This window comes from Epinephelus fuscoguttatus, linkage group LG19 (assembly GCF_011397635.1).
Source record: "Epinephelus fuscoguttatus linkage group LG19, E.fuscoguttatus.final_Chr_v1".
Taxonomy (NCBI): Eukaryota; Metazoa; Chordata; class Actinopteri; order Perciformes; family Serranidae; genus Epinephelus; species Epinephelus fuscoguttatus.
This window is the reverse complement of record NC_064770.1, coordinates 2,368,536-2,392,345: the sequence shown is the minus strand read 5'-3', so window position 1 is coordinate 2,392,345 and position 23,810 is coordinate 2,368,536. Positions and strand designations below refer to the sequence as shown.

Sequence of the window (23,810 nt, the reverse complement as noted above, 5' to 3'; positions counted from 1 at the left end):
TTCTACCAAGTAGTCTGAACTCCTTTTTCTAAGAAGCTTTAGTAAACTAGATTTCACTGTGGGGTAGCTTTGCTGTAGTTCAACTTCTTCTAATGTGAAGTAACTGGTAGCTTGCAAAGTTTGACTTTCAAAGTGGCAACAGCCGAAATGCCGAACTCAAGCTTCAGAACGAGAATCAACAAACCAGTGGGTGATGTCACTAAATCTATGTCCATTATTCATACAGTCTGGTCCAGTGTCATTCAGAGTGTTTCAGTGTGACACATTTGACTTCCATCAACAGAAATACTGCCCAAACATGATTGTGAGTTGTAAATAAATAGCAAAAAGTTGTAAGTGAGGACCAGTCCAGGGTGGAGCCACCTCTCAGGGATCTGTTGAATGAGTCACATGAAAAGAACTGTAGGGAATTCATGATTCATTCTTCAAACGTGCTCCTCTAATACGTCTGCTGTCTCTCTTCACATTCATTAAAGCTAAAAGGCTTTCATCTTCTTGATTTCATATTTCCACTCATTTCAATGATATATGTAGTTGCTGAGGTGAAGGTGTGTGACTCAGGACACCAGGACACACCAGGGGAATAGTTCTCAATCTCGTTCCTTCATCTGCTTGATATCAATGACTTTACAACCCATAACATCAAATCAAACCGTTTTCTCTTCTTGACTGATATCCTATTGGTTCATAATTCTGACTGGTTCCTCCATGCTTGTTTCTCACCCTGTCTCCTGGATTACAGTGGTGCACAGGAACATGACTTCATTACAATTTTAAACATGTAAAAGTTACAACATGTTCATAGTTGTCACTGAGTGAGGGATCATATCCTTGTTTCCTCCCCCAACTCACTACACTACAATAAAGAACTGTTAACATTTTCTGAATGCATTTAGAGCAGCATTACACCAATGCATGCATGTGTTGCCTTGCATAGTAGTGCAGTGTGAATGTAAAGACGAGGGGTTGGTATACTGCTTCTGCTACATGCAGAAATGACTTTCTGTGTACAACACAAGCAAACTTTGATGATAAAACTGTTGTGAGACAGTCCTTTTTTGTTCACTCCTATCAGGCTAAATCATATTTTTGTACAGTTAAGTGGAAATGTAATGAGAGATCAGACTGCCACTTTATAGCTATGTTTGTGGCATAACTGTTAAAACATAAATGATGACACCAGTCATTCTGACAATATCAGCTTAATATAGTAAACATTCACACTCACATCATTGATGGAGTCTTTCCAGGAAAAAAGCTTCTATTCATTCAGATCAGTGCACAAGACCTCAGTTATCCACTTCAACAATAAGAACATAAATGAAAGATATTATAATCCTTTCAGAATGATTGTTGGTATAAAAGGAAACAGAAGAAAAAAGTATATTTCATTTGTTTAATTCAAGATCTCATTAACAAAATGGTACAGTGTCACGTAGTGCAGATGTGGTGCCATAAAGTTTTACTTTAAATCACCAAATTCTTATTTTGAAAGAAAAATCTTACCTCCAAGTATTTCAAGTATTTTCACTCTAAGTTTGCAATAACAACAGAAACACTTTGATAGTTCATGTAAAAAAAAGTGATGAGTCCAAAGTCTAGAAGCTGATGCTGATTTACTAAGGATATACTAAGAAAGATACGACTTAGAAATTTAACACACATAGACACACAGACACACACTTTACAATGTAACGTCTCTCATGTGCACACACATTCTGTCTTCACATACCCAATTGCACAAGGAGCCCCAACCACCCAACCACACACCCACCCACCGCCCCCCACCCGTGTCTCTTTTTTGCTGTCTTTCTTCAATTCTCGGTCCTTCCTTTTACCCCTCACTGGTCAGATTTTTCATGAATTCAGCAGTGTGGCATGCATGTACCCAGATGTGCCTGTGTGTGTACGTGTATGTGTGTGCGTGCAATTTATTTTTAGTGAGCCATGAGAGACGGCCAGAATGAAGGAGGAAAAAAAGCAAGAGACACAGAGGAAGAGTAAGAGATGGAAAAAGAGAGGACAGATGGTCTGAACCAGAGAGAAGAAACAATCAGAAAGATGGGGCGGAGGAGGGAGAGGAGGGGTTTGGAGGGGTCTTTTAAAGAGACAGCACTCACTTACCCCTTCACCTACATAAGATTATTGGGGAGGGTGTCATTCTCTGTCCATTTATCTCCTTTTACCCTTGATGTTGTAATTTGCCTATGGCTCTAGCATAACGGGCCTTTGTCATCACATCCTTCCTTCATATTTGTCTTAGATTACGTTGAATTGTCTGTCATTTTTCTTTGTGGCCACCACTGCTTACGCTGACTGCCACTTCTTAATTTTAGGTCATTATTATTATTATTATTATTATTATTATTATTAGCATTATTAGCATTATTATCATCATTATTTAAGAAAAGTAACTTGAACTATTTATTGGATTTAATGATTAAAGGCAAACTTCAGCAACTAAGTATTACTCTTAAGGTTGGGAAACTTATTGAGACACAAATCAACAAAAGAATTTTTAAAAATGGAAGCAGCAGGGATATCCTTTTAGTCCCTGATATTTGCCAAGCTTGGAAGCCTACTAAATGAATTCAAATAAAAATAAACCTTAGCTCTTAGTTTTTAATGCAGACTTCCTGTTATAGTGATAATACTAATAATTCACAGTGGCGTCATTAGGCCTGAGTGTCCAAGGCTTCATTATTAATAGCCCTGGATCTAAATACGTAAGCTATGTATATATTTCATAAAGAAGAATAGGCCTAGTGATAATAAGAAAAAGCCCTTGATCTGATAATCTGTCATTCAGTTCAAGCTCTCAAAAATAGTATGAAACTGTTGGACAAGTCATTCAAGCAGCACTTTTTGTGTGCCCGCACATGCAGCCGGTAAAGATGGAGCTCATTTTGTCATGCTATATATTGCTGCTGGGTAGTTTAATCTATAATTATATATCACAATTTCTTGGTTGATTATATTTTGGATTTTTAATCTGAATCTTATAGGCAAATAAAGCAGAGACAAATAAGCGCAATCCCACAGGGGTCCATTCTGTGACATCTTCTATTCCTTATTTACATCAACAACCTGGCTGCAGCATCACTCTACATGTTACAGGTACTTTTTGACAACACTACCAATTTATTTCTCTTACAATCTAATTTTTCTGTACTTATGGCCAAAGTTAACTCAGATTTAGCAAAAATTTGGTTCAAATTAAACAAATTATCTCTAAATGTTACAAAATCCAATGTTATCATGTAAACAAACAAGAAATAATACTGTTAATCTTGCTCTGATCGTTCCATTGGGAATGACCTAATTACCCAGGTCTCACCTACAAGTTTCCTCAGAATACTAACTGATGAAACTCTAAGCTGGAAGAGTCTCATTCAGTTTGTTTGCAATGAAATGTCTAAATGTAATGTAGCTACTTTTCCCACTCACCTTTCTAAACTTTCTATTCTACAAAAAAGACTTGTATAAAACTGTCACATTTAGCAGTAGGGCAGAACACTCAGCTCGTCTCTTGAATCACCTGAATCTTCTATCAGTTTTTAACATAAATAAATATCAGCTTGTATTTTCATTTATAAAATTTTCATCAGCCTTCTACACTTCTCATGCCTTGTTAAGTAGCATATTTTTCTAGCCTGATTGTGATGTACAGAACTATAACACCAGATATGCCACATGGTTACACCCCATTGTTCCATATTGGCCTCTATCATTTCTTTAAAAGACATAAACATGCTTTATTCAGACCTGTTATTATAACCAACAAAACTAAACATACAGACATAGAATATACTCAAATTGCATTGCTGTCCCCCTCAAATGATTAAATATAGGCTTAGGTCCTGTCTGATGAGCCAAACTATAGAGGCGATCATATCTGACTATAAATAACTCTCTACCATGCACACACACACACACCCCCACACACACACACACACACACGCACACACACACACATCTATGCAAATGCACACACTGACTCACAATATAATTTTAATTATTTCATGTTTTTGCCCAACTTATGTTGCTTAATGTAATGTTTGCTCTTTGATTCTATGTCTGTTTGCTAGTTCACTTTTGGTGATATCATCGTTGTTGAAATTACTCACAGTTGTTATTGAGGTGAGACTCCTTCTATAAGCCATGAGAGGTTTTTAAATCTCCTCTGCACAACTTGCTTCTTCTTTTGTTGTTGTATTTTAATGTTTTACTTCATTATGCAAAGAAACAAATCAACAAAACAAATCCTTTATTATTATTATTATTATTATTATTATTATTATTATTATTATCATTATTATTATTAATAACAACTTTATTTACAGAGCACTTTTCAAAAACAAGTTGAGTTAATTAGCAGAGGTTGTATTGAGTGAAACAGGATGATTTATTCATTGTAACACATCTACCTTGCAGACAAGCTTCTTTGTAAATTGTACATTTTTGTCAGTGTTGCATTGCTGCTTAGTTTTGAAACTTTGGTAAACTATGCAATCCTTGTTTTAATCTTTTTTTCTGTTGTAAGTGTGACTATAATTTATAGGGACATAAGATTATAACCTCTCCAGCATAATGTCCTGCAGATTTTTTTATATATATATGTGTATATGCAAATAAACTAAACCAAAATATCTAAATATCTAATTCTGCCTAAAACACAAGTCATACAAACTGCCCTTACAGAAAATCACTGCCATTACAGAAAATCCTAAGATAAATCATAAAATCATAGTGTAATAAATATGACAAAATCCACAGTCCCTGTGTTCTGTGCAAAAATATACCGTAAAGTCAAAAAAAGTGGTGGAAGCAGTACAATAAATAAATGTAGCAATACCATAAACCAAAAAACACTAGCTAACTATTATTACTCCTACTACTAGTATAATTCATTCCATAAAGTACAATACGCTTTAAAAAAGATGTGATGGAGTAGAAAGTAGAATACCAATAGGCTATACAATATAAAAATACTTACAATTTTTACTAAAAGGCCAATTGAGTCAACTTTTGACACTGGCAAAAGCCAATACCGTAAGGACTGCAGCTAATAATTACTTTTGCTATTAATAATCAATTGATTATTTTCTCAATGCCCACTACAGTTAGTCACAGCCCAAGGTGATGGATTCAACCAACTGTCTCATAACTTTTACACTGGCATTATAAGGACCCTACGCACGTACCCTTCGCATGTCGTCTACGCCGCTGGAAGCATTAATACTTGTGTGGACATGTGTCTGTGTCACTCTACAGTTACACCTCCAAAACGCTAGTCATCAGCGGAGGTTTCTGTGAAGTGCTGTAAAGTTTAGTTGATTCAAAACACACCCATAACACACATTAAACACACATTAAATATGGTTTAATAGAGACAATTTCAAACACAAGTACACAAACTGGCTTCACTATAACTCGAAGCATTCACAAAAAAACACCTGTCTTTATCTGGACACATTTTCCTCATAAATATAACATACTAACGTTATTAGCACAAGTCTATGGCATTTTACATTGTATAAATTAGCCTAGCAGCTGGCGATCTTTTCCTCTTCTCTTATAATACCAGGAACAACAGCAGCATTTAACAAAGGTAACGGTACATGCTAAGGTTATTAGCACAAGTCTTTGGCATTTTACACTGTATAAATTAGCCTGGCGACGAGCAGAGATTTCCTCTGTTCATATGAAGCCAGGATAAATCCCGAAGTATACATCCCTGAAGGATAAATCACACACAAGACTTAAAATGCTATTTTTGTTGAGGCTTTATTGTCTCCGCAAATTATTGTTTGTTATATGTGAAATAAAAGTAAATAAAAGCCTTGTTTTCACTGAGGGAAATTATTTCAGCTTGCAAAAATAGACAATAGGTCTGCGTCGCTGCGACCTGTAGTTACATTTCTGGGGAGGTGCACGTCAGGTTACGACGTAGGCTCTATGTCATTGTGGAGCCTATGACGTAGCTATTGCATCCATTCAGTGCAGAAGTATAAATTCCCTATAACCCGTAGCTTTACAGTAATGTAGTTAGACTGACTTCAAAATCAGTTGATGACACCGCCGCTCAGTACACATGCTGCAAAAGAGAGATCCTCTACAACAGCTGAAACAGTCCACCATGTCCTTTTCACTGAATCTCACAACTGCAACCACTTGTGTCTCTGTGTTCTGAAACAAATGTTGCTTTCATGCAAACCAAAGCACTGAATATATTCACTGGCCCCAGACCTGCATGAGACAAACATGGAGAGCAGCAGCAGGCTGTATAATCTGGATAAAAACAGTTTGTGCAAGACACTCAGCTGACATTAAATTTCAAACACATGCATCCATGTTTCTCTTCTTATTCCTCCCTTCTCTCACTGTCTCTCATTCAGTGTATTGCCATGTTCTGTGGAGAATGACTGATAGAAGTAAAGGCAGAATAGAGGTATCCAGTGGGAGTGACTGAAAGGGAGAAAGAGACATTAACATACTGTAACAGAGGGAGGGAGAGAAGAGGCGAGAGAAAGAGAGACAAATAGAGAGAGAGAGAGAGAGAGAGGTGGGATAAAGTAAGAGCATGCGTTTGGGCAGGAAGGGAGAACCTATCGGCTGCTCTGTGTGTGCGCAGAGCGACCGCCTCCCTCACAGCTTGCAGGTGCTGCCACCAGACGATTGGTCGCACCCCCCTTGCTCCCTCCGCCCACCGTCACCTCCCTCCCCCCTCCTGCCAGCAAGGAGAGGAGTGGAAGACCCACCATGGTGTGCTGCTTCTTCTGTGAGCCTAACTCTCTGCTGCTGCTGCTGCTGCTGCTGCTGCTGCTGCGAGAAAATCACAGCTCCACTCTCATGCATCATACAGTTTGAATGCATCTAAAGTCACAGCACACTTCATCATAGAATTGAATAAAATAGAAGAGGCTTAGTTACAAAACGCTACAAATACAAAGTAAAACTGGAGAGAATAGAGAAATCTAACAAATGCACAGTAAAAGATTTGCGGTTTGATCCCCGGCTCCTCCAGTCTGCATGTTGAAGTATCCTTGAGCAAGATACTAAACCCCAAATTGCTCCTGATGATTCTACCATCGTTGTGTGAGTATGCTAAAAACTGAGTATCAGGTGGCACCTTGAATTGTAGCCTTGGCTACCACTGTATGAACGTGTGGATGAATGGGTGAATGCCGCTCGTAGTGTAAAAAGTGCTTTGAGTGGTCACCAGACGTCACGTCACCTGTGTCTCAGCCAGAAAGTTGTGCTTGAACACATTGCAAAAACTACAGCCAACAACCAACCAGTAGGAGGTGGTACATTGTATTAGTTGTTCTAGAAGAAAATCAGGAAAACCAACAGGACAGATTCAAGCTACTAGTTCACCAGTTAGCACAACCTGATATTGAAAAAATAAGTGATATTTACAATCTGCTAGCAAACACTGACTGTCAGCCTGGTGTGTCAGAGCCTTAAGGCTGAGTGTGAGTAAGGCCGCTAGTTAGAGATCCTATGGAAGGTAACAAAACTCCTTTTACAAAGAAATTTGGTGAGAGGGCCATAAGAGGACTCTTTGTTGCCAAACAATGGCAGCATCATGCTGCTCCAGTGTGTGATTTTAGACAGCACGCTGGCATTCCAGAAGCAAAGGAAGTGTGATAGGCATGACATGTAACACAGCAGGGTCGGTCTCTAGTGTGACATACAACATACACATCAGCAGCATAAACAACAACAATGGCATTAACATGACAATAACAATCATTTATTGTCCCTGTTATATGGTGGCTGATCTCGTCCTCTGCTTGGAGGGTAAAGAGCTTGCGGACCTCACTGTTTTTTCGTGTTTGCAGATATCTACAGCTACTGTTCTTTTTTGAGTTAGTCACTAACTGCTAACAGCTACTTTTTAAATCTCCAGCAGTGGGTTGCATGCATATCATGTTGTCAAAACATCATGCCCATGCTGCTCATCATCCCATCCTGCCACCAGGCACCATTTCAGTGCTGTAACTATCTCCCGTGGTGAATTAAAGGCGAGACCCCTCAGCCCCCCATTTCTTGGTTCATTCCCGCCTTGCAGGGGCACCTCCAGAAATTTTTCATAGGGGTGGCCAGATGGGGCCACTTAAAATCTTGGGGTGGCACACCAAAACTGAAAGCCATAATTTCAGGATTTTATTATATTGTTGTCGTATATAGGCTAGTAAAAAACTATCAGAAAGACTTAAGGAAACACCTACTGATATACTTTCGTTTATTGTGTTACATTTAATGTTACTATGAGGACAGTTGCGTTTATCTCATCGACGGGAAATCACATCATCTGCTATATGTGACCTACATGCCCTTATTTGGATAACACATCCTGGTATTCCCCACCAGAGTTGGGTGTAACGCATTACAAAGTAACGAGTTAGAGTACTTTGATTACTTTTTGCAGTAATGAGTAACCTAACGCGTTAGTTTGCTGTTTGAGTAATCAGATACTTAAGTACATTTTCAAACAAGACATCAGTTACTTCCGTTACTTTTAGAACGCTGGTCCTTCAGCTCCAAAACAGGAACGACTGTCATTTGGTTCTAATAACGGAAAAAACGTTAAACCTATCCATCTGAAAGAAGCCACGGAGCTTGTGGCTCACTACGTGGAGAAGAAATGCTGCCATTGTCTACTGTGGAGTCTAAATAGGTGGAGTAGGACTCACTGACAGACATATTTCAGACTCAGGACTTACATTATGCCTGCTACACACCACACGCTGGTACTCACCAATTATCCCCGGTCATCCTTCACGGCGTGTGTGATGTCATCGGGTTATTCTTGTTCTATTTTTATTACTTTTACTATTATTTGAGTCACTGTGTCTGTTCATGTGCCAGCCAAAATGTTGTTGTAGTCACCTAAAAGCATCAGCAGATGGCAGGAGCTACATTTGAAGCGCCATACGTAAATTCTCAAGCTACTGTATCTTTCACAGGAAGTTCTGACAAATGTTTCAGAATGAAAGCCTATTTAGAAAATAGAGGGATTCTCTCAGCTGAGGTTATAAGGGGCTTTTAATTTGAAACAAGTGTTTAGTTTGAAATGATGGTGCGATATGTTAACTTTACAAAGACAACGGAGTGGATAAAAAGTAAATATATAAACACACAGAGGGATTAATAAATAACGGACCGTCTATAATGTAGTTTGTTTCAAATGAAGCTGGGAGCCTCTGCAGTTGTGGTGAGTAAATGCCCCGCCGCTATTTGTTAATGTTATTACTTTATGTCCAACCGTGAGGATGTACCATTGTTTGCTAGCTTGATGCTAATGACAGTAACGTTAACTCAGCGGGTTGACAAAGTGCCTCTGCTGTTTCACATCATCATTTCCCCCTTTTACTCTGTGTGGTAACATCCCTAGAGGAAATATTAAAAACGCTTGGGTGTTGTTGTCATACAGTTGTCTATGGCAGCAGATCGTTCTGTGTTTCTTCTGGTCAAAGTGACGGCTGTGATGGGAGAACTGGATCTCAGTGAAGGGCAAGTGGTCCATAACTTTAATTTTGGAGACAAAAAATGTAGGCTTAGCGCCCTGTGGTCCATTGCCCAGTAGGAAATGTAGAATACTCAAAAGTACTTTAAAAGTGAAGAAAGGCACTCTTGCGCTTCAGCCAAAAATAAAACTGGATCAGTGCTCACAGCACAGGACAAAATAGTAGACACTACATCAAGTGGGCCACTTCAAAAAATGACTGAACCCAAATGAAAGGAGGCTGGAGCACTCGATAAAATTGCAGAGCTTTTAATAAGGTGCAAACAGACTGACGTTTTGACGCTACTGCGTCTTCTTCAGAGTCAAAACCACTCTCTGGTTACTGTGTTACTTTTTTAAAAAGTAACCAGTTACTTTACTGCGTTACTCCCTGAGCAAAGTAACTCAATTACTTTAAAAGTACTTCCAACATTACTCCCTGAGAAAAGTAACTCAAGCACTTTTAAAGTACTTTAAAGTACTGACCAGAAGAAACACAGAACGATCTGCTGCCGTAGACAACTGTATGACAACAACACCCAAGCGTTTTTAATATTTCCTCTAGGGATGTTACCACACGGAGTAAAAGGGGGAAATGATGGTGTGAAACAGCAGAGGCACTTTGTCAACCCGCTGAGTTAACGTTACTGTCATTAGCATCAAGCTAGCAAACAATGGTACATCCCCACGGTCGGACATGAAGTTATAACATTGAAGGTAGGATCTGGAGGATTTTCAAACAAAGCAAAATATAGACATATACAAATGAAATCCTGCTTAATCATCACCTATGGGCTTCTATTCATGTGTGGTGGTGACTCTGTTTGCAGAGCTCCTGCCCTTTAACTGTATTTTGATGTTTTTGTGAGCTCGGACTGCTTCTGGGTGGAGATTTCCCCAGCCAATGAGAGAGCGCAGGTGCCGTGCCCGAGCGTGTCCGAGCGTGCACCAGCACAAGCCTTGCCTGAACCTCTTCTGTGAAGCCTTCTTCCATACCTCCGGGCTCCCTACACCCGGGAGAGTTGAGCCTGACAGGAGGGGCCAAATTTGAATGCGTGTTTACAAACAGCAACTGGAAAATCCTCCAGACCCTACCTTTAACAAATAGCGGCGGGGCTTTTACTCACCACAACTGCAGAGGCTTCCAGCTTCATTAGAAACAAACTACATTATAGCAGTCCATTATTCATTAATCCCTCTGTGTGTTTATATATTTACTTTTTATCCGCTCCGTTGTCTTTATAATGTTAACATATCGCACCATCATTTCAAACTCAACACTTGTTTCAAATTAAAAGCCCCTTATAACCTCGGCTGAGAGAATCCCTCTATTTTCTAAATAGGCTTTCATTCTGAAACATTTGTCAGAACTTCCTGTGGAAGATACAGTAGCTTGAGAGTTTATGTATGGCGCTTCAAATGTAGCTCCTGCCATCTGCTGATGCTTTTAGGTGACTACAACAACATTTTGGCTGGCACGTGAACAGACACAGTGACTCAAATAATAGTAAAAGTAATAAAAATAGGACAAGAATAACCCGATGACATCACACACGCCATGAAAGACGACCGGGGATAATTGGTGAGTACCAGTGTATAGCGTGTAGCAGGCATAATGCAAGTCCTGAGTCTGAAATATGTCTGTCAGCGAGTCCTACTCCACCTATTTAGACTCCACCATAGACAACTGCAGCATTTCTCCGACCATGTAGTGAGCCACAAGCTCCGTGGCTTCTTTCAGACTGATAGGTTTAACGTTATCTCCGTTATTAGAACCAAACCATACCCATTATACCCAACTCTGGTTGGCACACAATAAGCTTCAGGGCAGGCTAAAAAGAGTGACTTTGCTTGCACTGAACATAAGGGTTAAGGGCTCTGAGCAGACATGACTTTGTATTAGAAGCCAGAGGTTAGAAGCCACTCGTGTGTTGGCTTGTCTTATCATCAAATAAACAGCTTTGCAGTATGATGTAGTAGTAGTGATGTATAGTCTACGCTTTGGGCAGAGCTATCAAGCTATATACTGTCTGATACTGTTTGACATGTGGATTTGTAGGTGCAACACTGGTACCAGAGTTGATAGTTGGTCCGTGTGTCATTCGTTCATTCCATTTTCAATTTAAAATGAAAAAAACAACAAAAAAAACGGTTTGTTTTTTCATTATTCGTTTAATAATCAAATTCTAAAATACAAAAAACGGTTTGTTTTTCTTATTTTTGATTTTATGCTCACATCAAAAAAAGCAAATCAAAAAATAGGCCATGATTGAAATTTGATTTTGATTTTTCATTTGATCCAACTTGCGTGATCCAGAACTATTTTCTATGGAAGCGCATTGCATTCACTGAATAAAAAGAAAATTAGACACCTTTTCTCGGAATTACGAGATAAAGATCTTTTAATTACGAGAACAGATCTCATAATTATGAGAAAAGATCTTGTAAATTTTGAGATCAGGAAAGGTGCCACATTGGCCACTGCTTTGCTCAGAACCACATACTGCACATCCACGAAGGGAGGAGGTCGGAACTATTGTAACCACCTGCCACTCAGGTGGTGCCATCTTGACTATATCCCATATCTTTATTATAATGTGTATATATTGTAAATTACGACGGAGTATTACACTAAGCAAGGAGATGTTACAACAGTGCACACCATATATATTTTGATCTATTTCATACTTTAGATTTATATTGTTTAGCAATAATTGGTGACAGAAAAGAACAAATTTCATTCTGCAGGGAAACACATGTCCGTACTGTACATATTGAATCTTTAATCTATGTTTTATGAAGACCCTATGTGTGGTCAGAGCTGTGGCACAAGTTACGCACCAAAATTTGGCAGAAGAAAAATAATAATAAGACGAAAAATAAGTATGTGTGTGACTTATGTGCTGATTAAGTGGTGGGTGATCAATTTGCCTGACACTGATTGATTTAGTTTCAGCACCACAGTAGTGGCCAGCTCCTGTTAAGATATAAACAGAATGAAAGCGGACAAGGTAATTACAGAACTTGTCTTGAGAAATAGCTTTCAAATTGAATCAGAGATTAAATGCATTTTCAATAGAGGCAACTTTTTAAATTAGGCTATTGCTTTCTTTTCACTTTCTGCATCCATTTAAGATTTTACCTGAGATTGCTCTTTAAGAAACTCTTAACAGGAGCTGGCCACTATCGCGACACTGAAACTAAATCAACCGATGTCAGGCACATCGACCACCCACCACTTCATGAGTGCATAAGTCACACACAGCCTACTTATTTGTTGTCTTATTATTATTTTTCTTCCACCAGATTTCGGTGTGTAACTTGTGCCACAGCTTGGAGTGCACACAGGTCTTCATAAAGCATAGATTCAAGATTCAATATGCACAGTAAGGACATGTGTTTCCCTGCAGAATGAAATTCATTCTTTTCTGTCACCAATTAACGCCAAACAACATAAATCTGAAGTATAAAATAGATCAAAATATATACGACGCGCACTGTTTTAACATCTCCTTGCTTAGTGTAATATTAATGTGCCTGCTGCGGCTGGATATGTGAGCGTTTGGTCGCTAAGAAGAGTGTTAAGAGTGGGTCAGCTCAATCTTACAACTCCTTCTTAGTGAAAAATCTTCTTAAGCTAAGAGCAATCTGGGAAACACGGCCATTATCATGTCAACATAGAGGGAAAATGTGTCCAGAGTTTATTACATTTACCGGGAGAGCTAGAGCCATTTGACTAAAGCTGACGTTATTACTGCTGTAGCATGATGTTATTAGACTAAATACTACATTTCTAACAGTGTCTGAGCTGATTTATTGACACAGTATGCTTGTAGGCTGCTGTAATGTTAGGTTTACAGAGGAAATTATGGGATGTGACTTAATCGGGTGAAAATATCGTTAGTGAAACAGAAACAAATGTTAGTTAGGGGACAAGAGCCAAGAGTCACAAAGACTCATGTATGTTAAAAGTTACTTACCACTGGTGTATTTAGGCTACTGTATGTGTCCGGGGTCCTTCGCCTGTGGAACGAGTAACGTGACCACTAACTTGTCCCCAAACAAACGCATGTTTCTGTTAGGCCTGTGTGTTTCACTAACGTTCTTTATGTATTATGAAGGATGTCAGACTGGCCAATCAGTGGAAGAGTTGGGCCCAGAGTCACAAACAGCGCATTTTGACTGACACGGAACCGGCACGGTGCCAGTTTCTGAACCTAATTAAAGCTCCAGTAGGCAACATTGTTTTGGTATAATTGAGTAAAAATTTTATAATATCCTCTAAGCATAATGTAAATCAAGTGGTCTGAGACAAACAATAGGTTTCTGCACCTCACCATGGCTTTGTGTTCAGCCTCTAAAGAATCAGTATCGTGCCGATGTGCATCAACCAATCTGCTCAGGGCAGAGACAAATGAATCCTAACTCAGATGAGACTCAAAAATCAACCGTTTTCAGGCTTTCTACCTACTGCAGCTTTAAGTAGGCCACTTACAACGGCATGCAGTACGTGGTTCTGAGAGAAGCAGTGGCAAATGTGGCACCTTTCCTGATCTTATAATTACGAGATCTTTTCTCATAATTACAAGATCTTTTCTCGTAATTACAAGATCCTTATCTTGTAATTACGAGATAAGGAGTCTAATTTTTTTTATCCAATGAATTCAATGCGCTTCCATAGAAAATAGTTCTGGGTCACGCAAGTTGGATCAAATGAAAAATCAGAATCAAATTTTAATCATGGCCCATTTTTCAAGTTGCTATTTTTGATGTCAGCATAAAATCAAAAATAAGAAAAACAAACCGTTTTTTGTATTTTTGAATTTTATTATTAAACGAACAATGAAAAACAAACCGTTTCTTCATTTTTTAATTTTTGATTTTAATTTGAAAATGGAATGAACGGATGATACATGGACCATAGTTGCCTCCTTGTGATAAAAAAAAAGTTTTCTAGTTGACTTGGAGAAAACCAGTGGCAACTCTGAAGCATTTCAGATGAGAAGGCCAGGGTGGGGAAGGTTTGATATTGCTAGTATTCAAACTGAAGCTCAACAAAAAAAATCTATCAAAATGTCTTAATTTGATTTCAAGAGTTACATGTAACAGGAATAAGAAGCAGAAATAAGTAAGATGATGGGAAACTGTTGTCAACATGAATGTGTCAGGATCTATCAAACTAATGGGCTGGAAATGATGGAGGACAGAGGGAATGACTCACTAAACTAAGTAGAGATGCTTCAGTTTGTGATGAACTTTGATAAATGGATGACTGGGAGGTGGGAGGCCTGTTTCAACCTTTCAGTCTGTTCCCATCTGGCAGTGGAATGTTTCTCCACATGCGTCTGGAATGACCTCGAGTGAGGTTTGTCGTGCTATAGACACTCTTACAGTCATAACTATTTAAAATAAGTAAAACCTTTTTTATTGTCAGGTTGTGCAGTGTACTGATTAGCAGCTCTCTCTCTGTTTATCATGAGACAAGCACCGTTAAGAGACTACTGCTGTGTCGAACTACTGTGAGTCTGCCTAAACACACACACTGACAGGGCTAACTGTAAGCATCACACAACTAGCATAGCCTTAACAGGTTTAACAAAAGTGTTGAGCCATTTTGATGTCTGAGTTTGTTGAGACCATTTACCAGCTGCAGCTGTGTTAGGTCATGCGTATTGGGCAGTCATTGAACTGACCGTTCGCTGAGAGGAGAGTGGCTCCTGAGACGGTCCTTCAGTCCTCAGCTGTGTAACTGCACCAACCAACCGTGGTCTGAGTGATCAGATCTCAAGACACACTTGGAACGCATTTTGTGTGTTCACACCTGTACCAAAGGCTGTCCACATGTGATGCAACCACCCAAGACACATGGCAATACCAGATGTGAACAGAACCTATGAAGGTATGTAGGGAACAAGTGAGATATAAGAGGGAGAGGTTTGGATGAATTCTGTCTTTTGAATACACATACAGAGAGTCATGGGAAGCTGTTAGTGACATTCAGCGGGCTGCGGGGTTGCTTGGCAATGCATACTCAAGCACCTTGAATTTACTTGGGATTTTTTTAAATAGAATGTGTTTTTGTCTGAGTGTACTGAAAGTGATAACTATAACAGATGATGTAGTTATCACAAGACAACTGTTGCATGAGGCAGCTACATAAGAGAAAATATTCAGTCCAAAAGCAAATTTTTTTTTAAAGCAAGATTTTCCATGGTTATTTCTTATCAAGCTCTGAAGCAATAAAACTACATTTAACTGTTTTTAAATTTTTGTCATTTTTGAATTTGATCTGTGGTAGAATAAGTATTAGCTCCTTTTTGGCTCCAAATGCTACAGTCAGTGGCAACTGACTGTGGCAGAGGTCTGTCCATCACTGTCCTACACAAGAAGTTGGAATTAAGGAATTGATGTTGCAAATAATCCAAACTGAAGACAGGATGAGCTCTGTCTGTGCTATTAGTTGCAGCTAATGAATCAGGGGGAGGAGAATGCTAATGAAACCTGGGAAAACAAGAGAAAGGAAGATGGTGTCTTTCCTCTATGAACCAAACACAGAGATGACTAGTCTCTGCAGTATGGATGAGGTGGTATGATTGATAGTTAAAAAGATGCTCCCACTGATCATGTTCAAAAATAAATTATAATAATAATCAACTCTGTGTCAGTCATATCATTACACAAGAAATGTATTTCAAATGCTATGTTGTGATGTATCTTGTGTACAAAACACACTTTGTGTACACACAAAACTTCTTTCAGTCCTTTTTCCCTTACCCTTGTGCTTTATTAAGATTGGCCTTACTTCCTCTTTGTCCCATTGACCCCACTGTTGCATATCTCAAAATAATAGCAATAACTAGAAAATTTCCCCATATTTCAAGAAATTTTGGGTGTCTGAAAAGCATCATTAAATGTAAACTGCGTTTCTGTCAAAACCATACAAGTTATCATAATGCCCAGCAGGCCTACAGTCCCAAGTCTCATGAGCCGTTTAAGCTTTTAATCATTTTCTATGTCAAAGTATGGTGATCTCTTATGCCCCCAAAGTGGAGTGGTTTTGAGCTCTGTTCACATCCATTTCTCATTATTTTCTATGGGAAAACTGACACCAGTGTTTTGCAGTTTTCCTGCAAATGGCTTGTCGAATCTTTGAGGAAAGTCACAGCACACTATTCCCAGTCATACTGCATGTTTTGATTTTTTTTTTTTTTTTAACGACTGTTTACAAGTAACTTAAGTAGCATGCCAAAGAATTACCATTAAGGACTAAAAAATATTAAGAAATAATCCAGACAAATTTTGCACATCAGGCATCTTAAATATTATTGTCTTTATTACTATTATTATTATTAGTAGTAGTAGTAGTAGTAGTAGTGTTATTATTATTATTATTATTATTATTATTATTATTAATAACAATAGCAAAAACAATGAAAAGTTTTACTTCAAATATTTTTGTTGGGGGGATGTATTTAGTTTTATTCTAAGAAATAGAGAAATTAATCACCATATTGATTTTGTTAGAGTGATGTTACCTGTATTTGGGGTCAGTTACCCCTAACCAGTCAGACCCCGTTTTAGACCTCTGGATGAACAAACTGTCCTTAAACTCCAATCCAACAGAAGACAAGGAGATATTTCTTTGAGATTAGGGAGGTTATTGCTGTAAACACTGATTCCAGATATTGACAGCATATATAGCATGTCTCAGCTGGTGCAAAAGTACAGGTATGAAGAAGATCTTAAGTTTAGTATGTAGGAAAAAACTGTCATTACTACTTGTAAAGCAGTGTTGGTGAAAATGAAGCTGTACAAGGTGTCCGACAGTCTTGATAGATCCTTAAGAACCTCAATATACTTCATATAGAGAATGGATGTCTTTTTAAGTGAAATGTCATCGATTTATCTTAAGTCCCTTTTACACTGCCAGATTTTCGACGAATATGGGCCGTTTTGCAGGCAAGCTGCAAGTGTTTATACACACAGAGCCGGATAGGTGAGTTAATCCGAGGTGCCCAGTTTTCCACCGCGTAGGGGTAAACATACTGGCGGTGGACTAACAGGAAACAGCTGATAGCAGGAATGAGCAGCTAGTAGCAAGAGGGAAACGCAAACCTGACAGACACTGTAAAGATGAGCAACTGGGGAGACAAGGAATTGTGCGCCCTCCTTGCCCTTGCAAACAAAGAGGCCATTAACTGTCAAATGACGGGAAGGGTGAAGGACGGGCCAACTTATGAGAGAATCGCCGAATGACTGACCAGCCGCGGCTTCCCTCAGAGTAGGCGTACAACACTGTTTACGTCACATGCTGAGCTACACGTTTTGTTAACTACTCACGTCCCCTATTGCCCCGAAAAAGGCACATTCTGTGTGAACAAAAGTAGGTAGGCGGCATTTCGCTGCACTCCCCGATTTTGTTTTTATACTGCCAGTGCTGAAAGAAGACTTATTGGGCTTTCCTGCAAATTTGCACAATTCCTATTTAAAAAGGGCTTTAGTAGTGTTTCTCAATCCGACCATCTATCCAACATTGGGTAAACTAGGAACAAGAACAACAAAACAACATATGATATAATTAACAGAATTATTACATTTCTGGAGTCCTTTGTGGGCATTTGAACAAAAAATCTGACTTATTACTGGAGCCAATGTGCCGTTTTTTATTTTTCAGAGCATACTGCCAGCTAAACATACGAAGTAGGCTATAGATGTCAAAGATGAAACCTTGCCACAATCGCTCAAAGCACTGGTAGTAATCCCTGTTCACAAAGCAGCTCCTCTGAACAGTACACACACTATACACACCGAAAGCACAGAGTGAGTGCGTGTTGGCAAGCAAAACTCTGGAAATATCCAATAAGTCTGGAGAAGGAAATTTGAAAGCAAAAATACCGGTTAAGCAGTCAGAATTCTAATTGCATCAAATCAGATGTAAAATAGGTGGAAAAAATATAAAAATAATTTCATTAAAAATAATTCTAATTATTATTTTCTGTGAGTGTTGGTTGACTTGCATTTACAGGGAAAAGGTGCTATTATTTTGGGACACCAACCCTTACTTGAATTAGAATACAAGATACTTATATATGCCTTGTTACTGTAACAAAATATGCTTTTGCAGACTGAATAGGATTTCAGTTTTCTTTTAAATTAAAATACTTTAAACAAACTTCACACGGACAGTTTTCAGCGTCACACATTTAAGAAGTTATCAAGGATTTTAGTGGGTGTTACTGTTTGTGGTAGGTTTACTTTACCCTCACACTCAAACTCACTACAAGCATTCTATACATTTTTTCTCTCCGGAGAGGATAGCTTGCTCCCTTTGAATACCCACTCCCTGTCCCACAACACAAACAAAATTCAGCTCCCCACTGCTAAACCCCTCCCGACTATTGCATCTACTCCTCTACCACTCCTGCTGACCTCCAACTGACACAAATTTCAGTCAGCTTCATGGTGAATATTATGGCTGCCTCTGAAATTTAAAACCCCTCCATCTCACAGCAGTCATATCTGTCACATACAGACGCACATACATAGTGCATGTCAACAACATAAGGGACAGCCACGGGCGGCGCCCCCTGCAGCCTATAAGGGGTTCTGCAAAAACACTTAAAGAACAGAAAGAAGGGACTGAAGCCTGGTGGAAGTTCAGGCCCCTTCCCCCTCATTCACAGGGTCCCCAATACCCCCCCTCCCCCCCCCCCCCACACACACACAACAGAAAATACTTTCAGGGTGTGATGAAAGGGAAAAGATTCAAATTACATGAAACAGGAGCCGCTGATGGGGAAAAGTCATCAAAAACAAGAAAGCTGTTTGCGCTATGTGTTAAACAAAAGGGATGTGAAGCATTGACTGAATGATTTTGTGAATTTGTGGTAACTCAAACATCACACGGAGGAGCGGAGATGTTAGGCGTGAAAATTGGAACACGTTTGTGGCATAATTAGCTTATTGCTGGCTGTGTAGGCTATATGAACAGCCATTTTAACAATGAATATGAATCCACTCCTGCTGCATCCGCTCCTATACTGAACTACTAGAAGGAATGAAAAAGACCAGTTGTGCTCGTACAGGGCGAGCCGATTACACACGGTGGAGAAAGCTGCAGCCTGCACAGTTGTGCTCCTTTCAGAGCTTCGCCATTTTGCCCCCACTGCCTGACGTTACTCCTCTCTGCGTGGACGCACCACGTGTTGTGGAGCCACCGAAGGCCCTGGCTCGCCCATGGTGGCCCCTTTTTCACAAATCACCTTTATCATTATGGTTCTTCAAGGTTGTCACGGGGAAGGTGTGGGACACAAACACAGCGCCATCAGAATTATTTTAGCGACCTGCAGGGAGATTATAAGAAACTACAGTCTGCCTCCATGTTGCTTTCCTTAACATGGCGAGTGACCTGCCTCTGCAGAGAAAAAAACTGATATTCAGCCTCACAGTACCAAACGTCAAGCATCTACAGAAAAAAACTCACTGCTGGGATTTTTGTGGCACAGCCATGTTGCAACATTTCTTCATGGTTTGCTCTAGTGGCGCAAGGCGCGCGCTCCAAAAAAGCTTGGGTTGAAACATTTGGCCACATTCATACAAAACCACATGAAGCTCGATTAAACAAATTGTTCCGATTTATTTAAAGCCAAAACTGATGCAGCAGAATGAAATCTGTAGCTGGCCCTTTTGATCATGAGATCCACACATGTACACGCGTGTGGCCAAATGGTGAAACATGAAGAACTGCGCTCACTGTTCACCTCGTATCTGTGCCAAAGGTTACAGGCATGAATGATGGCCTATAGGCGAATACGATAATACTGTTTAAAGCAGGTCAAGTCTGGCTCTTAGCACAGAGCAGCTGACCTACAATGGACCCCAGTTTATTCTTTGGACCGAGGAAATTCTGAGCTACAGCTTAATTTTTATATTCAAATGCTTGGGAATCAGGATCAAACTAAGCTTTTATATATGACTACATGTACACCACTATCCTATTTTATTTTCACAGCTAGCAACAACACCAACAAAAACAAACAACAAAAGAGCTCAAAATAGTAATAAAAATATCAGATTTGTTATCAATAAAAAAAATCAATAGAAGTGTTTATACATGATATTCATAAGACCCCATGGAAATAAGAAATTTAATTCCACAGTATTTAAACAATTAGAAATCACCGTCAACATTTACATTTTGCATTCTGGGCCTAGAAAAAATAAATCAAGACCATACTTATCAGGCTGCATTTTCACGTGAAGTCGTCATAACGAATTTTATCGGATTTGAAAATCATTTGCAGCCAGAAATGAATATAATCAAAATATTTACGCGCACGGGAAACCAATTTTGTCGAAATCTATGCGAGTAAATAACATGTCTGCTTTACACAATTAATGCATGAGTTCCAAACTCAAGCGTTTTAAAAAGTTGCTGGACACAGAAAAATCTGCAAGACACTCACGTCCTAATTATTTATTTCCGTGTGTATTCCAAAATCCTAGGCTATAGTGTAAAAAGGGGAGCTAAATGAAGGGCTGGGCCTGCAGCCTGCTCGGCTAAAGTTCCTGCTTCAGCCTTTGGAATGTATATTATCTGTACATGCTCACTGGCATCACCCACCACTCAACCAACATCATCTTAAAGTGAAGAGAAAAACACAAGCTGAGTCCATAGCACAGCCGGCAGCTGACTGAAGCTGTCACACACTTCACTTTCACAGCAATGGCCGACAAGTTGAGGCTCCACAGACAACACCAGAAAACACAACCGCAAAGCTACTACTGCACCGAATACGAGCTCCACGCGGCTATGGAGTCAAAAAGACACAGAGGAGCATTTCAAATTATCACTTCATGCAAAATGAGCAGTGAAACCGTTGTCCTCAGTTGTGACTCCATGAAATAAAGGCCTGGACACGGTGATGCAACACATGGAAGGAGTCTTGGAGAGGGTGTGTGTGTGTGTGTGTTTTTTTTTGGGGGGGGGGGGGGGTACAGTGCTCAGTATTGTTTAGTACCTTTGCTTCTTGGGAACGGAGTGCTCCACCTCAATACATTTCCCATGAAGTTCCACTTTACCTGAAATAAAAATAAAAATAAATAAATACACACTGTAGCTACTTGCTGAGTTTACATGCTGCTGTAGTTTTATAGGGGGTTATTCCCAGGGAACTTTGCTTGGGTGGAGAGCTAACTTTTTTTAAACTTAACATTTTCAGAGAACTCAGAGGGGAAAAACAAGCTGATGAGAGGCCGAGAGACGGACTCACTGGTCCCAAGGCCCAAACATCACTCATAAGTGAACTGTGGAGGTAGCCTACGTCACTTGTGTCCCATAATGAGCTACTTGGAGCTTCAGCGTTGCAGAATGACAACCACACGAATATTATTGTTACTGTGTGTGATTCAGAGTCCACATGCTGTATCAAAGGGCTAGGGCTATCCTGGGAATTTTGGTGTGTCATGTAGGCTAGAAGAAGCAAAGGGAGCTGACATGGCGATCTCGCCTCCTCATGTTAACCTTACATAGGCCTATGTAAATCATGAGAAACAGGCCAGGGCTAAATCGAGCTTAAACATAAATGTTGCCGCTCATCGATTATTGTGGATTGATGTTGGTGTAGAGCATATTTTAATAAATACACAGTGGATGAGATTTTCCTATCTTTGTCATAGTGGACTGCCGGCTTAAAGGGGGAGGGGAGGCAGCAATGCTTCGTACTATATCACAGGAGAGTAGCTACTCACATCAATGCTAGGCGTGCAAAAAATAAAGATACCATTCACACGCACACATTTGGTTGAATCGCACACGCCACAGTCATCACAGGAATGTAAGTCATAGCATTGGTTATATAGCAATATTGTCAGGTAATGCTTTACGTTCTCTACTGGTCGGGCTTTACGATACAGCTTTACGTTTAGGCTATACTACGTGTGTTCCTCCCCCCGCAAAAGTTGAATGGCTCCCCGGGCGTATAGCTCTCCGCGCGCCATTAAACTAGTATCAGTAAAATAATTGTGTGAATTTAATTCTATCTGGTATGTTCACGTAGAAGCCTCGGAAGTGGACGGAGAGTGAAACTGGGGAACACCGTTGAAGGTGGGCATGCAGCCGGTGCTGTACACCGGCATCAAGCGATACCATTCCCTTTTAGAATGAATGAAACTAAAGGTGGAAGGGCGGTTTGGCGGTCAGTAGTCCACCTTAACTTACCAGAAAACGTCTCGATAGCCTTCATAGCCCACTGATCGTCCGGACAATCCACAAACGCATAGCCGGTTTTCATTAGAAACTGTCCGGAGTAGGGGATCTTGTGGTCGTCAAAGGTTTTTCCCAAGTCCTCGGCAGTCACGCTGTCGCCTAGATTCCCAATGTATAGCTTGTGCATGGTGGAAACTGTTTTTCTCAAGTCCAAAAACAACAATAACAAAACAAAGCCCTAAATAACTAAAATTGAAGCCAGCGCAAAAGTTTCACTCCTGAATTTGCTAATAGCGCAACAAGATATTGTCACACTGGCCAACCTGAAAGTGGGAATCGCGCTAGAGGGCAAGAATATCTAAAAAGAAAAAAGATCTTAAAGGAAAACTAATCAAAACACGTGTCAATTCTTAGCAGCAAACTAAAATAAAAAGAAAAGTGAAAAGTGTAAGAAACAGTCGCCAAGGTTGAATTTCGCTGTAAATCCAGCTGAATAAGTGGAGCAGAGGAAGACTTGCAGTCGGCCCCAGCAGGAGAATAAAGCAGCAGCCTACAGCCTCTCTTTCGCTCTGTGGAGGAGGTGGGTTGGACTGGGTGGATTTGGTGATGGGTCTATGGTGGAAGAGTAGGAAAAACTATGGCGGGATCTGGTCGGGAAAATTGTTTCTCTCTCTCTCTCTCTCTCTCTCTCTCTCTCTCTCTCTAGTCTCTATCCATCCCTCTTTCGGCGATCCGCTTGCTGCCGGCAGAGGGGTGACGCCGCCCCTCCACCGACTCAAATTCATGTTTTTTTCATTTTTCTTTTTTTTTGTTTGCAAAGAGGAAACACGTGGTCTATTTGGAGTAGGTTAGGGAGAGTAGGAGGGGGCACCCCCTTCTCATCCTAGGGTATTCACCATATGAGCGCGTGTGTAGGCGACATGTATGCGCGTATGGGCACATAAGCAGAGATCCCCGATTCCGTACCGTGCTCGCTCTATTCTGTACTGTACGTGGTCACGGTGCAAGGCAGGTTGTGTGCTGTACTGGAGCTTTTATGCAACACGACGTGGCTTTACATGCGCTTAATGCGCTTCTGTGGGCAATTAT

The 23,810-nt window shown here is 39.9% G+C and overlaps 1 protein-coding gene across 5 annotated transcripts in view; it reads right to left on the bottom strand.

Annotated features, from left to right (window-relative positions):
* LOC125878820 (insulin-like growth factor 2 mRNA-binding protein 1) overlaps positions 1–23,068 on the bottom strand; it is an 80,161-nt gene extending 57,093 nt beyond the window's left edge. For all 5 annotated transcript variants that reach the window (XM_049560229.1, XM_049560228.1, XM_049560227.1 and 2 more), the window contains exons 1-2: positions 22,734–23,068; positions 21,535–21,595 (exon numbers count right to left, since the gene is read on the bottom strand). In XM_049560229.1, coding sequence (XP_049416186.1) covers positions 21,535–21,595; positions 22,734–22,908 — 236 coding nt within the window. In that variant the 5' untranslated portion in view covers positions 22,909–23,068. The remainder of the gene's footprint in view (positions 1–21,534; positions 21,596–22,733) is intronic.
* Between the last annotated feature and the right edge of the window lie 742 nt (positions 23,069–23,810).